At 40.6% G+C, this 23182-nt stretch overlaps 1 protein-coding gene across 1 annotated transcript in view; it reads right to left on the reverse strand.

The window, feature by feature from the left end:
• Positions 1-895: 895 nt before the first annotated feature.
• The window catches only part of LOC133113940 (transmembrane protein 114), a 33099-nt gene continuing 10812 nt past the window's right edge, over positions 896-23182 (reverse strand). The window contains exons 3-4 of the mRNA XM_061223100.1: positions 3373-3510; positions 896-1125 (exon numbers count right to left, since the gene is read on the reverse strand). Coding sequence (XP_061079084.1) covers positions 896-1125; positions 3373-3510 — 368 coding nt within the window. The remainder of the gene's footprint in view (positions 1126-3372; positions 3511-23182) is intronic.

Raw genomic sequence — 23182 nt, forward strand, 5'->3', positions numbered from 1 at the left:
TGAGTGTGGTGAGGTCTGTGCTGGTGTTGACAGTCCTTTGCTTTTTGAGTGTGGTGAGGTCTGTGCTGGTGGTGACAGTCCTTTGCTTTTTGAGTGTGGTGAGGTCTGTGCTGGTGGTGACAGTCCTTTGCTGGTGGTGACAGGCCCTTGGAGTGGTCGGGCTGCCCTGATAGGATTGTCCCTGGCTAACGTACACCAGTTTATGTCCTAAACTGACAGGAGGTTGCAAGAATGAAACAAGCATTTGAAGAAAAAGTAGGCTTTTCAGTAGCTTTAGCAATATCACATCTGCTGTCAGCACATCAATTGGACTGAAAAGTTGTTCAGACAAAATATTCTTTCAGCGTTTTTCAATCAATCCAGTAATGTGTGATTTCTTTTAAAAGCAGAGCAGTCAGAGACACCACTGAATCCAATTCTAAGTCCAGGAGTAGAGTCATAATGATAACTGAATCGTAATGACAATGTCGATTCATTGACTGAACCACAGAACACCAGAAAAACACCAGAAACACCACAGAGCTTTTTTTTTTCTTGGTGTAAAACACTTGTCTATCAAAACATTGAATCATGCTCCCAATTAAAAAAGAAGCTTAACAGCTTCCATGGGCAATAGTTTGTTACCCTGCCCATTCATGTGTTTTGTTCAGACACATGTGGCAACATGACACTGTACAGGAGTAAGTGGAAGACCAAAACAAAGCTTTTAAGACACGTATCCACAAGCCACAGACTACCAGCATGGAAAAGGGTGCCAGGCTCCGGAGCTCCGTAGCCTGGCTTCGCGGCTCCTGCTACCGCGGCATCATACACACTCCTTCCCGTGGGCCGCCTGAATCCCACAGCGCCCTGAAGAGGGAGCAGCCCGAGGCTTTCGGGTGTCCGCTCCCCGCCCTCATATTCCCTCGTCCTGCCCCCTCAGGAGCACCACCAGCCGGGAGGCCAGGAGGAAAGCCACGCCCGTCAGGACCTCAGCGATGAAGGAGATCCAGGCCAGGGCCAGGGACCACCCGAACCGGATGTCCACGTCCTCCAGAGTCTTCTGGCCCGAGATGCACTGAGCCTCCCTGAAGGCAGCGGCGGAGTAGGACAGGTACACACTGATCCCAGCCAGGGTGACCAGACCTGCACACACACAAACACATATGCACAGTACACACTGATCCCAGCCAGGGTGACCAGACCTGCACACACACAAACACACATGCAGTACACACTGATCCCAGCCAGGGTGACCAGACCTGCACACACACAAACACACATGCAGTACACACTGATCCCAGCCAGGGTGACCAGACCTGCACATATGGACAGGTCAGTTACACACACACACACACATACATACACACACACACACACACACACAGTACACACTGATCCCAGCCAGGGTGACCAGAGATGCACACTGCCATACGGACAGGTCAGTTACACACACACACACACGCATACATGCAGTACACACTGATCCCAGCCAGGGTGACCAGAGATGCACACACACAAACACATGCACATACACACACACACACACACACACACACGCACGCATACATGCAGTACACACTGATCCCAGCCAGGGTGACCAGAGATGCACACACACAAACACATGCACATACACACACACACACACACACGCACGCATACATGCAGTACACACTGATCCCAGCCAGGGTGACCAGACCTGCACACACACAAACACACACACATACACACACACACACGCACACACACACACACACACACATACACACACATACACACACACGCACGCACGCATACATACAGTACACACTGATCCCAGCCAGGGTGACCAGAGCTGCACATATGGACAGGTCAGTTACACACACACACACACACACACACACAGTATGTGTATGTACTATTTATGTATCTATTAAAAGGCTTTCCACATGTGAATCACACATACATCTGACTGCCTACACGTTACATTGGCTACTGAATACACTGGTCATCGCTGCAGCTACCTGATTAGCTAAATAAGACATAATGTAAGGTAGACTGCTGGTGTTGCTAATAATGGTTTAGTTATTATAAGGTTTATTTATCATGCAGGGCAATGTTTACACACTTCAGCAAAGTGTCTTCCTCAGAACATCTGTGGGGAGGTCTCTGAGACACAGAACAGGGAGCTTTTGTGCTGTGTGACTACATTTCACTTGACTGTTTTTCTGACAGATGAGTCTGGATGTAGGAAGTAAGTTATTGTTGTTATCCAAATTCTTTTACAATTTGTGGGGGCCCATCTCGTGAATGAGATTCGGCCCCTGGAGCTCAAAAAGAATTTTCCTTCTTTGAAGGCACTCCTGTGTCTTTGGATTATTATCCATTATGGGCAACCAGTCCAATTATCAGCCATGGCATTGATTGGTTTGAAATATGCCTTTATGCGGCGCAATAAAACCTACAGCAGAAGGCAGTCATCCACCTATCCAGCTGATACAAATACAGTATATTGAACAATGACATAAGGTTAATCACCTTGCTCAGAGGCACAATACAAAAGCCAGTCAAAACCCAATTTAATGAATCTATTATACCCAGTTGAAAACCTTTCTTGCAAAGCTCATAGAAAGAAAAACTGAAGGGGAAAGAATACATATTGGTAAGATTTCAGATTAAAATGGATAATATATTTAAGTTGTAACCAGGCAGATATTTTATATTTGTCCTTGGCAACAGGCAGAGAAATACATGTGTAAGTACTCAAGTGCCAGTGCATTTTATAATTTGTGCAGTTAAATTCTAAAATGGAGGCAATGGGTTTCAATCTCTCAGCTGGCTCAGCTAACATTGCCACATTGAAGATATACACTAGACTTTATTAGGTAGACCTGTACACCAGCTTGTAAAAGGAAAACACCAACATTTTGGGAAATATACCTTTTTTCAGGCTAAGACGAGATTCATTTTAATTTGTGTGCATTCACTGGCTCAACTTCCATGTTAGCATAATGTGTTAGCTTACACACATGTAACCTTCCTGAACACACATGTATCCAACTCTACCTTCAGAAGGGGCGTGAATCACTGCGCTCAACCAGCGGAAGACGGAAAAGGATACTTGTGTTCAGCGGTTATAGTTCCAACCATCTAACTTCGTTTTTACCATTTTTTTTCCTGCACCTGTGTTTCAAATACACATGATACCTCATGTTAATAAAACCAATTCGGAGTTGCTGTAAGGTGTATTTCTTCACTTTGAAGGAGGTAGGCTACTGACTCCTATAAGCTTCAAGTCTTTATGCTAAGCTAACATGTTATGCTAACATGGAAATTGAGCCAGTGAACACACAAATATTAAAATGAAATTGAACGTCTCATCTAAGTCGGAAAAAAAACTTTGGTTTCGCATACCTCCGAGCAGGAAGAGGGCACCAGTGAACAGCAGGAGCAGGTACGCTCGGGCCAGGAGGCTGAAGAAACCAGACACTGCCCCGATGACCATCAGAATGATGCTGAGCGGCAGCAGGATGACGACTGTCCCATGCATGTCTGGGAAAAAAAACGCACAGCATCACAGCCTGATAGAACAGCTGCCTGAGTGTGTTTCTGGTACAACTAAAGTACTGACTTTATCCACTGTTCTATTTAACACTGTAATAAAAGTATACAGTCAAAGTAGGTGCCATAGCATCGAAAGCACAGCTCTTTAGACGTAGCTATCTTCTGCAATATCTTATCATCCACTTCTGGTGATTTGGTGAAATGGCAAAGGTGAAGTCGAGCACAGATGACACACACAGTTCAGTTTACCATGACAACCTACTATTATTGTCATATTATTATTTAGCTAACAAGTTTAACATGAAACCATTTTGTTATTGCCCCCCTGTATTCAAATGGACAAATTAAGCAAAGAAAATTGACTTCTCCACAAGGAACAGTGCTTGTATTCCCCAGGCTGAAGGTCCTTTAGCTGAGCTACTAGACGTCTAAGCAATTAAATAACAATCATCAATCCCCCATCAACTTTATTTCCACAAAAGCATCTAATGAGAAAGCTAGCCATGTTTCTGGACTGGAGAATTTCAATGGATTTAGCAATTATGAATGAGCGGAGAGAAGAGAGTAAGAGCTGTCATCACGGCTGCCTAGTGAGCGATCATTGCCTGGCAGCATACACACCAGTACCCCTTGGGAGAGTGAGAGTGAGATGGGCCAGACTTGGAATCTACTGGCTAGCTGTGTCTGCTTTTCACTGATCAGCTGGAGCTGATAGTTATGTACTGAACCGTAAACACGTTGTTAAATGTCAGTACATTTTCATTACGTTGTAAATGCAATTATTTTTTTAAACACAATAGCAAAGAAACAAGGGTTTTTCTACCTTTTCAAAATGAAATAATAAAACAGGTCCCGAACTGAACCATAACTCATAACTCAAGCTTTAAACTAAGGCAGTCATTTGGAGAACTGTTATGAAAAACATAGGAAAAACATAATCCAGCGCCATTGCAAGCCAGAATTGAGCATTCCAATGATTCTGCCTGAAATACATGACTTGGCAAGCTGTGATACAAATTGACAACTCTGTGTACTATTTTCTAATATCAGTACAGAATTCACCTTCCACAAATTTCCACCTATGGCCCTTTGTTTTGCTGAAATCTTGCACACTTTTCATTACTCTTAAATCTCAATCTAATCACCCGTTGTGTCTTTTTTCTCGGACTTGAGCCGAAGACGATTGTGTCTCCTTTGGCCTCACATATTTAATTACTGGAAAGATTTTCAATGTGGTCTGACAAATGCTTTGCAGTATACTGTATGGGTTTGCAATGCAAACATGTTGTTAAAGGTCACAGCATAGATTATATAGACTAAACAGATTGTCAGCTCTGTATTCGTACCATTGATTCATTGATCTGATGAATATTCATGTGGGGGCATGACCAAGAACAATACAGTGTCAATGGATGTTCTACTGTATCCTTCATGATAATCATGAGGTGTAATGTATGACTTGAAACTCCTGTTACTACCTGGAATTCCCTGTATTTGGAAAGAGATATGTGGAAGTTTCTGGAATGATATTTATCATACTCCGTGTCTGTTTTTCTTTTTTTTTTGTGTGTCACATGTCTGTGTTCTTTGTCCACTCTCGCTTTCCGTAGTCCTTTCATTCATCATTCATTTCACCTGTGGATCATTACCTGTTCTCTGCACTCACACCTGTTTATCATTTACTTCAGTTCAGTTCAGTTACCTGTGTATATAAACCCGTATGTTTTTGTCAGTTCTTGGCCAGATTGTAATGTGCTTGTCTCTTACTCTCCAGCGGTTTTGCTATACCCCTAACTTCGCCTGTTGGATTCTGAGTCTGTCTTCGTTTTGTCATTGCCGAATTGTGATTGGACCTTTGGATTGTGATCGCCTGTCTGTATCTTTGCTTTATCGGCCTTTTTGTGTTTCGACTCTCGCCTGTGACATTGACCACATCTCTGATTCCCCCTGTTGTTTCTGTCTGTCTGCGATTGACGGCTGCCTGTTTGGCCAGCCTGGCTCTGAATAGATGCTTTTATTCAGGAGGGTAATCAGATATGTGGTCGATGTCACAAGCAAGAGTCCAAACTCAAAAAGGCAGTCCGATAAGGCAAAGGTAGAGAGGGTAATCCAGCAATCACAATCCAAAAGTCCAATCAGAATTCGGCAACGACAGATCAAAACCAAGACAGAAGTCCATAGGATCTATGGTCACAAATTTGGATCTCTGAAAGTTACCATTAATAACACCATTCTTACATGGTGTTATTGATATAGTCGGTTAAACAAGCTAGACATGTTTTTTATGGTTGTTTACATAAGTCAGTAAGCCTTTGAAAATGTATGCCAAATGTGGAAATAGTTTCAAGTGAATTACAACTTGAATCCCTCTTACTGTATGTTTTGTTCCCATCGCTGTTCTACACAAAATATTTTTTTTTGGCCAGTGGAACCACATTTCTTTCATCCGTTTATGGACATTTCTCATCGGTCACATTTTACCATGAAACAGCCCATCATTGGTGTTTGTATATCCATTGAGTGAATGCCAGAATGCTACACATCAGCATTTGAAGTATATCTTGCAATTAATGCACTTTGCAAAGCAATTAATGTACTTCACAAATATGAAGCTTCCCTCTCTGGATCATGCCATGGTGTGCATAACTGTAGACTGCGGAATGAAAAGAAGCAGTGGCTTCAAACAACATGTTTTGGAGGAGAGCATTTGCTTGTCTGCCAGCTCCCCAATTTGACAGCAATGAGCTTGTAGGGATTGGGTTGCAGCAGTGAGCACAAACCCACACAAAGTGGATATTCCAAATTGAGAGAAAATAGGTTATAGATAAAAATAATAATAATAATACTCCCCAAGTCCGCAAGCACAAAAGAGCAATTTAGTAAAATATTATTTCAATAGAAGAATATTTGATCAATAGAAGCATGATATTGATCAAATCTGGTTGACTAAACAAATTGATTGGCTCTGGTGAACTGAGAAATGGCACTCACCTGTTTTTATGTTTGAATATCTTTCAGAGTCGTTGCTTCTGGGAAGTTAATTACTTTCAATTTGCAGTTGTCAGCTCATTTACAGCCAGTTCTCATGTGTTGCTTTACTGACTGTGCTCAGAACCACTAACATCAATGGCATGCTATGAAAATGAAATGTTGAAAATGTTATAAAACAAACATGCTGTTTACTATGATACACTGGCAACCTGTGGCTGTGTTCACTTCTGCCCAATACCTTGCTTGTCTACTTGTATTTGTTATTCTAAAAGTTCCTTGGGCTGCTTCTGGGCTCAGGCCTAAATCCAGAAGATGTCTGATAAAAAATCAAAGCGATAATGAATTGAAGTGTTTGTTTGTATGTGTGCTTATGTTACAGAATTGTGCTCCTTCCAGGCAGGCTAGGGTAGACAGTGGCTAGCATTGGTTAGCTATAGGCTAGCTACTAACTATAATTATAACCCTTACAGACTCTGATGTTTCTCAACTCCTGCTCTCCCACCGCCCTACAACCTGTGCCCTTGACCCTATCCCCTCTTCTCTCCTCCAGACTATCACACCTGACATTCTCCCATTTGTCACCTCCCTCGTCAAGATACAACTTCCCTGTCTTCTGGCTGTTTTCCATCATCCTCCAAGAGGGCCCACATCACCCCGCTGCTAAAAAAGCCTACTCTGGATCCCTCCATCATCCAGAACTACCGCCCGGTATCTCTTCTTCCTTTTCTATCTAAAACAATAGAACGAGCCACTTATAGTCAACTTTCTTAGCTCTTCATGGCAGTCTGCAATGGAGCTAGCCACAAAGCTACCAAAAGCTAGCCAGAAAATGAGCCAGAATGATCTTGGTGGTGTAGGCGGGGTTGAGAATGGGGAGTGGATGCTTTTTGTGAGTAAACAACAGGAGTGAAGCAAGGAAAGAAATGCTGGATAGTATGCCTTTCACTGTTTAACTATAGTTTTTATACAGTTGACAAAGATAGAAGGCAGATAAGTTTGTGCTTCACATGCTAAACAGATTTATGTCTTTGATTGTGGAATTAATATTGTTATTGTATTCTGTAATTATTGTCCCATATTTCATTTAGGGTCAGCGAAGATATTTGACTCATGTATTTGACTCATTTTTTAAATTATTATTTTATTCATAAGCTTTTTAACTAGAAAACTGGTTCTGAAGTAATCAAGTCTGTTCTGTTGTCGGCAACATAAGTGTTTCTCTCTCCCATCACAGTTCATTGCAAATGAGTAAAGAAAATGCCTCAGCATAGAGATGGGGACCGTAATGTAGGAGATGGGTACAACAGCATATATTTGTCGTGGCTGAGGTGAGTTCCTTCCAGCTTGATTGAAAATGATAATGAGAAATGAAATCGATTTTCATACCATTGTAAAGGACAAAACCTCTCAGCCAGATGGTATGAAGAACCACACTCCATTTTGGGCCAGTTCTACATGCCAGCAGAGAGAGTATTACCCACTCAAAAGATGTTCATAATGCAAACAGCAAGCAATATTGACAGTTTGTCCAAATGTTTCCCAGCCACATGGTGATATTATGGTTGAGGTTGGCCGTGCTCACGGCCGTTTGGAAAGGGCTGTAGAGGAAGAGCGCTGCTATCCCTGGCACTGAGACAGAAGCGCAGCTCCAGCAGGGTACACACTGTGTCCTCCGCAGGGAGCTGGGAGGTGAGTAGAGACTGGGAAATTAATGCCAACAGAGAAAAGAGCCATTTGTCAGATGGTTGGCCTTGACCGCTATACCAGGGCTGAGAAAATGGCGGAAGGAAAATGAGATCGAGTCCATCCCACTTTTGGAAAAGCTGGACCTTTGAAGATTTATGCACCCGCTCATGTTGAACTTATGTTTTCTCAGCAAGTATTAAGGATATTTGAAGGCACTATCTTGTGCACAATATAATATTTACATGTTCCCATGTTAAGCACACAAGCACAAAAAATACTGGCACAGCAATTCCACTTACACTGCATTCCTAGTATCTCAGGCTGAGATTAAATTAATTGTAAATCTATTTAAGTAAAACACTTGTGAAGTCAAGAGGTTTCTGCATATTCATGGCGAAAAAGTACAGTACGTCACCATCATATTCTGTTTGTGCGGTGAATTTCAGCCCATATTTTGTTTAACCAACGTGATGACTGCATTCTTATGTCCACATCAAAGATTTGTGTTAAAACTGAGGGGTACAGTGATCATCACAGAGACTTGAGAAATGCTTTAAGTGAAGGAAGATATATGTATCATTTACAATACTAAATCTTACATTTATAATATGAATATTTTTTTATAATTTAGGTATAAATACAAAATGTAGTCAAAGTTCTTCTTAAAATATCTCTGAAAATGAATAAAATGATTTTTGTACATTATAATGCATCTAGACCCCTTAGGGTGGTTTTAGATTAAACATTTATATCACATCGAAAAATAATGTAAAAGAAATGTGACACACATAAACATGTAATCATTCACTCTTGTACGTTTGAACTCTAAAGTCCTTTGTTGCAAGTACATGTCAACTCTCAATTTTATTGTGAGTGGCATGTATTCTAACTAGGCTACTAACAGTAACATAGCCCCCCAATACAAGCTAGCATTATTATCAAAGGCTAACAGTTGTCTTAAACGGTGAATAAAACAATATAAAAAATATGACAGTGTAAATGATTTAATCTTCACCATGTTTGTATTCTAGAATTCATACTCCATCTTCTTCTTATGACTCACTTCCCAAATCCATGTCAGCATGGCTAGAACTTGCTGAAGTGTAATGCTTGTATGTGTCATTGAGTACATACTCCAAGATATTGTATGTGTCACACTAGTTGCCAATGAGCCTGGACACAGGGTGCTTGTTAACTGGCAGAACTACGCAATAATGGTGGCAGTTAGAAACACTGAATTTGACTTATTTGTAGTGTATCGCCTGCAAATGAATCTGGGACACAGACTTTGTTTGCTTCCTCTCATAATTTGGTTGAAACTGCAAACCAAGTCATAATACACAATTGATTACATTATTTGAAGGCTTTAAATAATTTAATTATTGCTATATGAGCTTTATTGATTATTACTATTATTATTATTAAAACTATTGTTGTTATTATTATTATTATTTTCTCAGGGAGTATAGGAGTTGTCTGGTAAACACAAAAAAAAACACAAACAGAATTTGTGCGAAAACATACAAACTGAATGACAGTATTTATTAAAGTTAGCACTACACCATTCGGTCCAAAGGAGCTTTTTTCCCCCCAGATACTTTGAGAAATGTAATTATTTACTCGTTCTGGGTTGTGTGGGTGTAATCTGGCAGAAATCTCTGAGTCACAGCAATTTTCCTGCTTCTCCGCTTGTAATCAGATGGGCGAGCCATGACATACTTTATGGCCGTGGCGAGAGAAGAATGAGTATAGAGCTTCACGTAGAGGGCGCTTGGCCTTTTTGCAATTATACCAATGTGTAAGACGCTAATGGTGATGAAGACAAAGAATGGTAATGATGATGACTACCACAGGAGCAAATTAAAATGGTGTTTAATGAGAAGCAGACTGTGCTCGGAAAGGTCACTGTATTCCCTTGAAATAGCCAGATATGAACTTGCTATTATTGTGTTGCTACAGCGATATAATGGCCCGCGTCAGGGCTGTCCATAACCTGGGCGGGCTGGAACATTCTACACTGAAATCAGACACTGTGTGCTTTATATCATGCACGCATATGTGATTATACCTGTATGTCAAATTGGTGTGTTGCTGCTAACTGCTTCGGCGAGGCGGAGACGGAATATTGAAGGTCGAAGGAGTTGACTATATGGCCGGTTTGTATGTTCTGTGACTTTCTATAAATGTTGCGATGTGCAGAAGTGAGCACAAAAGGTTGAATGTCTCACCTTGTTAGAACAGTGTAGATGTGTTTGGATGCAACCTACTGTCTGGTATGAAATCCTGCCTCTTATCACTCTTACGCCGATGACACCCAACTCTTTATTTCCTTCCCCCCTGACACCCAAGTCACCACACAGATCTCTGCCTGCTTGGCTGATATCTCTGCATGGATGACTTCCCACCACCTGAAGCTCAACCTTGCCAAAACTGAGCTTCTCTACATCCCTGCTAAGTCCTCTCCGTCAATCGACCTCTCACTGACTGTTGAGGACTTTGTAGTTTCCTCCTCCCATACGGCAAAGAATCTTGGGGTGACTCTTGATAACTGCCTCACCCTGGCTCCACAAGTATCCTCCACTGCCAGAACCTGCAGGTTCTTTCTGTATAATATACGCCGTATCCGTCATCTCCTGACAGAGAAAGCCACCCAGTCCAGGCGCTCGTCATTTCCTGCCTGGATTACTGCAACTCCCTCCTAGCTGATCTCCCAGCGTGTGCCATCAAGCCCCTCCAGCTGGTCCAGAATGCTGCAGCCCGCCTGATCACCAGTCAGCCCAGGTCGGCTCATATCACCCTGCTTCTCATTGGCCTCCACTGGCTTCCTATTGCCGCACACTTCCGATTCAAGGCCCTAGTGTTGGCATTTCAGGCTGCTAAGGGGACTGCCCCACCTTACATACAATCCTTGATCACTCCCTACTCCCCAGCTAGACCACTCTGGTCTGCCAGCTCTGGTCACCTTATGGTTCCCTCTCTACGTGCACCTGGCGGTCGAGCTGCACGTTCACGCCTGTTTTCCGTTCTGGTTCCTCAGTGGTGGAATGACTTGCCTACCACTGGCAGGACAGCAGAATCCCTCCCCCTATTTTGACGCAGACTCAAAACACACCTTTTCAAACTCTACCTTAGTCCTCCCTCCTGATTTCCCGCGCCCCGCCCTTCTGATAAAAAAAATTTGCACTTATGATGATGACTATATGTTTAGAACAGCTTTCCATGTGTATTTTCCTAGTTATGGATGTGATGCTTTGACATGTGGAAGAACCTATGCACTTGTAAGTCGCCTTGGATTAAAAGCGTCTGCCAAATGACAAAAATGTAAATGTAAATGTAAATGCAAATTCAGTGGTGACTGTTGCCAGCAGTCCCATGGGATGGGGCATTACTGGGCACTATGAGGGAGGGTTTCCGTAGGCATGATCGTCCTTCTGCCATCACACGAGGCACAGATGCCCAGTCAATAATGCACCTGCTGTCTGCCTGCATCACTGAGCCAGTGTCCACTGCTAGCGTAGGACAAGGAACACGGCTCCAAAACCCACAGCCGCCTCAGAATCAGGCATGCTGTTCAGCACACCAGGGTGTTCGTTCGCAGGAACCTGACCAGTATGCTAATTTGTTTGTTAGACCCCCAGCTCTCCTCTGCTCCTCCTCATTGTCTGCTGTTTTAATGAAGCACCACTTCATTATCGACACTTGGATTCTCGGCGGGCTGTGGAACTTGCTAGAAACAGGCAGGCACACAGCGCGATGCTGAAAAAGGTCTTTAAATCCCTTTTAATTACAGGAGTCTTTATGAAATGAATTAAAACGTCTCGTGTGTCACCCCAGCCTGATCTGTAGTCCCCCATTGTTTCCCTTATTGTCGGCATGACTATTAATAATGAAAGAAAAATCACAACAATTACGGGAAAAACTATAATTAACATCAAATGCAAGCAATGCTTATTTATTGCAATGCTGTCAACATTTGCAAAAGATCTGTTCTCATTTCTTTTCCAGAAAATACCAAGCTAAAAGATTTTGATCGCCAATCACACCCTATATTTGCCAGTAAATTATTATGGGTTTTTTTTGCCAACACCAACCAAAAATATTTTTAATGCTTCCTTTTACAGTCCCGTAAGTACTAGGGGCCAGGATTACTAAGCCTTTTGCAAGGATTTTCAGGCATGCATCGTATGTATCGTATGTATCACACAGGGCTAGAACCGCAATAAACAAGTGATCTAGGCATCTCGTGATCAAGCTAATGCATATGCATTTAAGGGTGGATCGCGCAAATAAAGGGCGGAGATATTATAATTGAGGTTGATTATGTATTCCGTTGAATTGACTACAAGTTCAATGAAGAAATGAACGATAGTCGAATTGTGTGGGGAATTTATCCGCCTCTAAAGAGCAGGCGTAAACCGAGGTGCAAGCAAGACGGAGACAGAGCCTCCGAATCTTGGAATAACTTTAAATACGCTTTGCAACAAAAATCACACTATTTGAACTCTAAGAAAGCATCAAACATAGTATTAATATTAAATATTAATGAATGATTGCAGCCAAGCAATAATTAAGGCTGAAATGAACCAATATCTCATACGAAGCTGTGGGGAATGACTGAAATAACGCGCCCAACCATAGTGACAGTAACAAATTTGAAGTTTAAAAAAATCGTTACTGCTAGTAGGCTGAATGCATTGATATGCTTCTTTTAATTACTTTTTCCAATGCAGAAAGACATGCTTTTAGCCTTTAATAGACCATTGTAAGAAACAGAGCATGGCATTGCTAAAATAATAAAACAGGGTTGTGTGTTTGTTTCTATTTCTTATCCTACAAAAAAATCACAGAAAATAAATGGCAAAAGACAAAAGACTGTGACAAACAACAAGCCATAGAAATAAAATATGTCATGGAACCTCCGACACTATACGAAGAAACTAAAACTGAAATACTGAAATAATCCTGTATTACATATCAATTCAAAGTTTAAAGCAAGGAAGGAATTCAAAGGTTGGTTATAGCCTGAATGTAACCAACCTAAACCTTTGCTAGTTACTTGAATCCATAGGTAATAGAGGAGTGTTTCAGTTTAATTTCTTCGTATTTACATTTTTTACTAGTCTGCAGTTATAATTTTATATTTTGCCATGTACTCTACATGCACTTAAGGGACTGTGAAAGGAACATTCAGTCCTGAATCAGAACATTTTGCCCAATGTATGCTGGGATAGGATCCAGCCGCCCTGCGACCCTGTTCCGGATAAGCGGGTTAAGATAATGGATGGATGGATGGATGGATGGATTTCTCATAGGGGTCTATATTCGATCAGTGTGATTCTTCACCGGTGCACATTTTCCTCAGTGCCTCTTAATCTTTCCTTCATGCTGTGAATTCCCCTGTCCAAATGACTACTACTGACTGCAAGGCTGATATATTCTTTTAAAGTGTGTGTGTGAGAGTGTGTGAGTGTGTGAGAGAGAAAACCACCACCTCTCTGCACAACAAATGAAAAGCATGTTAGCCCATTTGGATAACAACACATAACGGCTGATTTTCAAGTCTTAGGATTGATATCACTCACAACAGCCAATGCAATGCTGGTGAAGTAACTGTGCCCTTTTCCCATTACACTGATATTTGTTTCACATTATTTATCTGGCTTAACTGTTTTGATTTGTGCACCAATTAATATGGCCAGCAGCCATATTGATCTGTGCACCAATTAATATGGCCAGCAGCCATACCATCATGCACCCTGCTCCTGCCAAATGGCTGAAACTAAGCAGGTGTGGGCTTGGTTATTACCTGGATGGGAGACCTCCTGGGAAAATTAAGTTGCTGCTAAAAGTAGTGTTGGTGGGCCGCTATCTTTCGGATGAGAAGTTAAACTGAGGTTCTGACTCACTGATGTCATTAAAGATCCTATTTGCAAAGAGTAGTGAGTTCCTCGGTGTCCTCTGTCTCTTCCAAACTAACACCTAATCTTCTCGATTCAATTGGCAAAAACATTGTTCTCTCCCTCTCCACCTCAGCTGGTGTGTGGTGAGCGTTCTGGCACAAAATGGCAGCCGTGCTTCACCCAGGTGGGTGCTACACATTGGTGGAGTTTAAGGCGAGTTTCCCCCTCATTACTGTAAAGCGCTTTTAGTGTCTAGAAAAGCGCTATATAAATGTAATGATCTATCTGCCAGAGTGAATGCATGGTCTAAGATCTGACTAGCACATACAACAAATCTTAATAATTAATAAAAAATAATAATAATAAATAATAAATTGGCTCAGGTGAGAAAGGCTCACTGGTTTCATTCTGGATAATAATGTTTTCTCAAGGGTGTCTCAGTGGCGCAGCCTGTAGAGCACTGACCGCATGCTCATTGCGAGCCGTGACGTCGGCGGTTCGAATCCGACCATCTGACATTTGTCCCATGTCTTTCCCTCTCTCTCGCTCCCATTCTTCCTGTCTCTCTATACTATATACTGTCCAATAAAGCTGAAAATATATCTTTAAAAAAAAAATAATGTTTTCTCAAAATGCAGTGGTTTGACAGCTCGCTGAGGAAACAGGAGCACATTTAGTTTTTTCTATATCTGTTTAGATAATCTGTTTTGCCTCCGTAAAGGCGTGCATGCAGCGTGATGTCCCAGTCACATCACAGTAAAATGTAACTGTCAAAAATTGAAATGAAGCCAATTATAAAACAGAAAGCTTTCCAATTTCCTGAAAAGGGTGTAATTATATTGCAATTATAATCTGTCACTGTCTGTCATTTAATAAAAACATTTTGGACTCAATACACCCAAGTGGCCCATTCAATAAAGGCAATACACTTATCAATGTGCGTTTGTGAAGAGAAAAATACAAGACCTGCATTCATTTATGTCTATCACGTGCTAGCACTTCAGGGTGTACTGGTGAGCTTGACCATGTTACCTTAGTGGCAACCTCAGTGAGGACAGTGTCAAGGGCTATTTCCTACAACAGGGGTTTTCAAAGTATAGTGGGTCAAAGTTTCAATAATTAAATACAATAATTGGGTAATTAAATCCCCCTGACCTCTAGATAACAGTATGATAGTCCAAAAGCGACAGCCAGTTAAACATTGAGAGCCACTTCAATGGTTTTATATGATTTTTAACAGCAATATGTCATTTTATTTCTTCTGTATTAGCAGCTTTTCAGAATTGTTTGTACATTTATTTGTTCATTTTCTGCGAGTATCTCCACTCCTCCCTTACAAGGCTTGCTTCACACTTCTGTGGGTCCTTGAATTATGCCAAGACAAACAGAAGGAAACATTGGCTTCCTGATTCATCAAATGTTAGCCTGAATAGTTTGGAGATTGATGTCTTGAGGTTTCTCTCATATCTCTGCAGGACATGTGGGTTACAGGCAACCATGTAGTCTGTTTGCCAGAATATTAGTGGCCTGCGCATGTTTTTCTGACTGGGTCAGTTAAGACTTTGTTTACCCAAACTGTGTGTGGACCATCATGGATGGTCCTTCAAAACAGCGGGATAAAAACACATTGCAATAGTGCATGTTATTTTTGCAGCCTTGCTGTACTCGTTGTGTCAGTAAGAACATCATGATCATAACTTTGTCTCTTGGACAAACAGTTCAAATGAACTTGTTTGAACTCTTGTAATATCCCTGAGCAAGGAAGTCCTGAAATGTTTGTGTTTTGCTGCCATGGGTTTGACATATGAGATTTGGCTGAATTACATTCGGAGAGGGAGTTACAGCCAAGATAAAAAAAAACCCATCCATTTGTACCTCCTCCTCTTTTAAGCTACGCATCTGCTTTTTGTCTCTCTCGCTCTCCTGTTCTCTTGCTCTCCCGCTGGAGAGAGGGAGCTGCTGTGATAGATATTAGTCATCAAATCAAGTGGAGAAATGGTTTCCATTTCCTCAGCAACTCAGAAGGACGGTGACACCAAGAGACTTCCTTGCTCATTTCAGCTCCAGCTGCTCTGTACAACGTGCAAACCGCTTTGCCATGGAGACCTCACCTCCGGCTGCTAAAAAAGAGATTACCTTTTATCAATAATCCTCACATGATAATGAAACTCACAAGTTAAAATCAGGTTTGCCCCATCTGTTGGACTGCGGGTTGTAGAGAGTTGTTTTGCATCCGATTGTGCCCCAGGCCCTGGGTTCTGTCTCCGGGGTTACTTCACTTTCATAATTCACTGCTGTTCATGGACTGATTCACCTGCTACTTTTTTTCTGTAGAGAGACGCAGTTTCTCGGGGTGGTGTACTAAAGAGAAAAGGAAGGATGAGTCTTGTCTGCTTGGCCGGTTTGCTATTCCTGTTATGTCGGCTGTTGCAGAAAAGCATTGCACTTAAATGGGAAATGTCGAAGCTGTAAAATATATTCTGCTTAAAAAAAAATGATATTGAGCAAGTGCATTGTTTCAAGATAAGCCTTGTTGTGCATATTTGTACATTTCAATAATGGGGGTTGAACAAACAACCAATAATGGCTTTCTGTATCCTGGCAACCACAAATGGGCTAGTTTGCAATGATTTCACGTAGTTCTCACTATTTACAAAACTTAAATTAGACATTGTAGTGAAGTGTGCCATGTTTTATAGAAATAATGACCACTAATCACCGACCAGGGTCAAGCACCCAGAAAAACTGGTATATAGACATTTTCTCTTCATTTTGATCTGTACTCTACAGTTTTAGATTTTCAATGTAGCAATTCACATATGGTTAACACCTTAACCTTCCGTCTATCCCCGCTAATTACCTAAAGCTGCGACATTTATGGTAAAAATACATTGCATTCATTCCTCTCCACTTTGACATGAGATAAAATAAAGCATGCAAGCAGAAAAAGGACATTCACATTTTTCATCGAATCAAATTGTCCGATGCGATCACCTGCTTCTGCAAAAACATGAAAAGAAGCAGAAGCAGAGGCAGATCATTAGAAAGTTGAATAAAATGAAGCTCCGGAAAATATTGCTCACTAAATTAGTTTGGCAAGTGACGAGGCTGTACGGTTTATTTGACAAGATGACAAGCAAGAATTCTGTCTGTTCCCAGCGTTTCGCCTTTTGTTTCCCTCTGTGTTTTCCATAGTTCTGTTTTCTTCATTCATTTTCTTTCACTCATTTCACCTGTCTTCACTTATCGTGCACACCTGATTATAATTTCCCCCTTGTTATCTGTCTATTTAAACCTGTCTGTTTTGTTAGTTCCTGCCATTCTCTCCAGCGGTTTCTCGGTTTGCTCTATTTGTGACTCCCGACCATTGATTCCTCTAATTCCTCCATGCCATTCCTCTAAATCTGTCCCGTTGTGTATAGACTTTGCTTGGACATTTGGTTTGTGATTTTTGGATTTAAAAAATTGCCCTCCTGTTGCCCTCCTGTTAACGAACTCTCGCCTGTTTTATCGACTACGATTTGGATTATCCCTGTTTGTTTGTTCATAAACCTTTGCCTGGACTTTTGAACGTCCTTATCTCTGACATTGCTATTTGCCTGTGTTGGACCATTGCTTGTTTTACATGCCCTTCTGCCAATAATTATTGGAAATACGATAATTCTAGTGATTCCTGTGTTCTGAAACCTGACACCCAAAATTAAATAAATTATTCCAACCCGTAGCCTAAGAAGTTTGCACAACTTAATCCCCCCTGGAGTAATGTGAAGTTAAGGGCCTTGCTCAAGGGCCCAACAGCTGCAAATATCTTATTGTGGCTACACTGGGGCTTGAACCACCAACCTTCTAGGTCCCAGTCATGCACCTTAGCCAATAGACTATAGGCTGCCCCTACATAGGAAGCACATTCCCTTCTTTTTCTTTTATCCAGGCTACCAAATAGGTTCTGATAATGTGTAGTAACAAATAACAATCGAAATGTAGCAAGAATCTGTCAATTACCATATACAAATAATAGTGCCAGACCACACTAAATGCTGCAAGAATCCACAAGGTGCTCTATTTTGTTTATATGGTGAAATGTAATTTATATTTTGTGTTTCTTTTTCTTTTTTATCTTGAAGTCTGGATAACAGAGCTGAAGAAACTCAGTCCAATTTTCTTTTCTTTTTTTTGCTCATCTTGTTTAATGTATAAGACAGTTTTCAGTATACTGTTTGATATCAGGTGCAGATTGACTTTGTTTATATACTTTGGTTCCTCCTGTCGTTCTGTGTAAATCCTGTACCTTGTATTTTGACTCCAATGAATACTCCCATGGTCTGCCTCAGTGAAAAGCTGTGCAGCTCACACATTGCAATGAGGTGCCAACTGTGAGATTTGGGATGGGGCTAGACTTCAGATTGAGTCAGTGTGTCTGACATCAGACAAAAACAAAAAAAAAGGCTACTGCCTCACTGTGCATTTCAACTTCCTCTTTTCAGGCATGACTGTATATCCATAAGCGAGCATTCTGCTGCAAAATGGCAGCACTGTAATGCACTTTGAGTCACTGGCTGGTGAGAAAAGCCTAATAGCCCAATATACAGTCCCTTCAAAAAGTATTGTTTTTGCTCTACACTGAAGACAATTGAAGAGTGTTTGAGGTCAATAGATGTACATGAGATGACAGATCTGAATTTCAGCTTTTATTTCCTGGTATTTGTATCTAGAATTGTTGAGGAACATTAAAATATTGCCATTTGAACACCCAATTTTTAGATTTTTAGAAAAAAAGATTTATAACATGTGACTAACATGGGATAGCTTGTACAACAACTTGGAATGTCCTGAAAAAGAATGGCCTACTGAGCAACAGACATTGAACAGGTCGACCAAGGAAAACAACAGCAGTTGATGACAGAAAGATGTGAAGAAAACCCAAAAACATCAGTCTGTGACACCACAAGCAATCTCCACAGGGCAGGGGTGAAGGTACATTGATCAACCGTTCAAAGAGTAGCGATATAGAGGCTATACCACAAGATGCAAACCACTCATCAGTAGTACGAATCTGCGACTGATGAGGCAAGATTATAATTTGCAAAGTACAGAGATGAGCCACAAATCTTCTGGAACAAAGTTTTATGGACTGATGAGTCCAAGATTAACCTCTATCAAAGTAAGGGAGAAAGAAGGGATCTACTCAAGATCCAAAACATACAAGCTCATCTGTGAAGCAGATGTAATTCAGCAGGATGGTAGCAGCAGGATGAATTCAGAAGTCTACAAAAACATTATGTCTGCAAATTTACAGAGAAATGCATCCAAACTAATTGGGAGGAACTTCCTCATGCAGTAAGACAATGACCGGAAACGCACTGCCAACGCAACAAAGGACTTCATTCGGGAGAAAAAGTGGAAGGTTTTAGACTGGCCATGTCAATCACCAGACCTTAACTTGCAGTAAAAGCATCACAAAAGAAGAATGCAACAGTTTGGTGATGTCAATGGGTCACATGCTTGGTGCAGTTATTGCAAGCATGGGATATGCTACAAAATATAAAATGTTATTTACTTTCATTTACTCTCTGTTCCAATACTTTTGCTCACCTAAACATTGGGTGGTCTGATACCAAAGGTGCTATGTTCTAACTAGTTAAACACATCTAGGTGTAGATACCAGGAAATAAAATCTGAAATTCTGAACTCTTGTCTCGTGTTCATATTTTTATTTTATATTTTATTTTATCAAAAATATTTTATATTTTTTTGGAGGGGACTGTAAATGCAAGGAATTATAATTTTTTAAATTGAGATGCTGAACATAATCCTAAATTTGCCTCAGCCCTTACCATTTTACAAGGTCTGACCCTAATTCTTAGCCTAACCATAATTTAACAGCTTAATACATTTGAGAGTCATATCAAATATGAGATTCATATTAAAAGAAAACACCAGCATTTAGGGAAATATACCTTTTATCAGACTTACCCAGACCTAGACGAGCTGTTCAATTTCATTTTCCTTTTTGTGCATTCACCAGCTCAATTTCCATGTTCGCACAACATGTTAACTTAGCATAAAGACTTGAAGCCTATTGGAGTCAGTAGCCTGCCTCCTTCAAAATGAAGAAATACTCCTTAGAACAACTCTGTTGCTGTCTTATTTACTGGAGGTATCATGTATTTGGAAGAACAATTTAGATAAAAATGGCAGTTTGCAGATGGGGCGGAAGTTATCTAGAATGGTGGGATCAAGGTTTGGCTTTTTTCACAGAGGCTGAACCACAGCATGTTTAAAGCAGGATGGGACAATGCCTGAGATCAGAAAGTGGCTTATAATAGACGGGATGCTGAGACTAATTATGTCTAATAACATTTTAAGGAGGTGTGAGGGGATAGAGGGGAGGGCAGGGAGTGGTCTTCATATAAGACACTGTATCTATCAGGACAGAAAGAGAGGCAGGCTCAAAGAGACTGAAGACAACAGTGTGCATAGGAAGGCTGGAAGCCATTCTTGTAGAAACAGATTTGCTGACCAATGACGAGGCACATTTCCAAGAGCGGAGATTCTGGAGATCTGCTCCATCACTGATGGGGCGTCCAAGGAAGCAGCACAAACTGAATGTTGAAAATTGCACACACAGAAATGTGGCATAATGGACTGCAATAACCCAAAAAGAATTACTGCATTGCATCATTAAACAGGATATAACAGTAATAACGGTTTATATTTATATATCTGACATATTACTTGATGGCTGTCTATCTACAATATAAACTGTAACTTTTACAGAAGTCTATTCCAAGAAGACATAACTATGGACAGATTTCTATACAAATGCATTTGTGTATTTGTACCAGAGATTTCAGTTACTTTAACATCGGAAGAAATAAGATGATGGAATTTCCCAGTTTCATTGCTGCTTACTCATTAAGACAAAATATATTAAATGCATCAATCAAATCCTCCTCCATTACTATATGGATTAATCACAGCAGCACCATACACCCATGTTTCAACCCTGTCAGTCTGGCCTTCAATGCAGCCCAGCTCAGTCATAAAAAAACTTTCCGAACCTCAGCTTCAGGTTTATATCGAGCAAATAATTAATACAGTACATACAGTAGTGTACATATGTATGCAAATATACATCCACACTGTAAATCATATCCAGGTCATGGCCAAAACAGTGGAAAAAAATAAAAATAAGTCACTGAATAGGGAAGTCATAGAAAGTCATAGAAAGTCAGTGGAAATTCAGTGATGTGTTGACGCAGTCTTTCCATAATCTTCCATACACTCAACTAGGTTCAGACCTGGTGGCTGAAAAGGCCACGGCATCATCACTGTTGAATGCATTACAAAAGAAGCTGAATTTAATCAGTCTTCCAACTTAAACGGGGGTGGTGAAACATTAACAGATGATAGAATTGATGGTACAATAATAGAGATGACAAGATGTTGATGAGATAATATTGGAGCTGTAATTAGGATGTTAACGTGATGATGCTTCTGAGTGGATAAACACAAGGACTGTAATCTACATCTACAACTGAAGAGCAAACAACATGCATGGACATGACTCAATACAACAGAATACAGCAGGTTCAGTTGCAATACAACCTGCTATATCCAATGTGAAAATTGCCTACGCTGCCAGAATAGCTACTAAGTACATGCATACTGTATGTACATACATACATGCTTACAGACATAGTGGAACATTGGTTCATACATTTAAAATTAGACATACTCTAGAGAGGAATGAGATGTGCCTCACATCAGATGCAACAGTCTGGAACACATCTGGTTTTAGATTCCCTCCACGTAATTTAAAAATCTAACTGGCTGAATGGGGTCCTGACAAGTGCAAGAACATACAATTGGGTTCCATTTTTCCTGTCATTCTCGAGTCTTTCCCCAGATAATTTTATCAGCAGGACGATGGAGGAAAGCCATTTTTCCTGACTATAGTTCTACTGCAACTGCCACAAAATTGGCCAATGAATCTGGGTAGAATAGGAGTAGGAGAGTCGCATAAAACAAACAACACACACACACACACACACACACACCACTCTTTTTGGTCTCCATGATGAAACTATTCTTTGCTAAAACATTAAAATTATTTAATTATTTATTTTCACTGCCTGTCAAGTTACTTTTCTGTGTAACACTTTACAATAAGGTTACATGAATTGGCATTAACTAATGTAGTTGTTATTTTATTTATTTAATGTTTATTAAAAATAGAGACAATGCATACCATAGCACCATGACTGCCAGTTTACACCAGGTTCATGCAGCGAATGTTCTGCATGTAGAGATTATAGCTATTTCTAGTTTCCAACCCCTGTCTCTAGTTAGCCTTTTTAATCAAATCTAAGTGAAGTGTTGAAAGAATAAGACACAGTGTTCAATAAAGAAATACCTACAGCGTAGTCCATAAGTATTTGGACAGTGACACATTTTTGTTGTTTCCCCTGTCTACTCCAGAAAACAAACAGCTGAAATTAAACAATGCAATAATATGTGGTTAAACATAGACTTTCAGCTTTAATTTTAGGGTTTTCATGGCCATATTAGGTGAACCATGCTTGTTTGGTCATCATAATGAGAGATAACCAGATAACCAAAACAGACTCCAAACACAAATGTACTCCTAGAATCAACTTATCAGAATCAGACCTTTTGCTAGTTCTTTTATGCATGAGCTACTGATGAACACAAGTCTCCAAGAAACATTTGAGCAGCCAACTGTCCAATTACTTTTGGTCCCCTAAAATTGGAGGGGACTATTTTTTTTTAATGGCTCCGATTCCTACACTATTCACCCAATATGGATGCAAACATGTTAAAGCTAAAAGTCTGCACTTTAACCACATTGTGATTTCAACTCTTTGTTTGCTGGAGTATAGAGTGAAAACAACAAAAAATGTGTCACTTTCCAAATACTTACAGACTGCACTGTACGTAACTGTTGGAATCCTCAATGTATTCCAAGATGTTGAGATACATACACACTTTATAAACAAACATTTATAAATGTTAAATACATACACACATCACAATACTACGGAAAAAAGGATACAAGTGTG

The sequence above is a fragment of the Conger conger genome, chromosome 16 (assembly GCF_963514075.1).
Source record: "Conger conger chromosome 16, fConCon1.1, whole genome shotgun sequence".
Taxonomy (NCBI): Eukaryota; Metazoa; Chordata; class Actinopteri; order Anguilliformes; family Congridae; genus Conger; species Conger conger.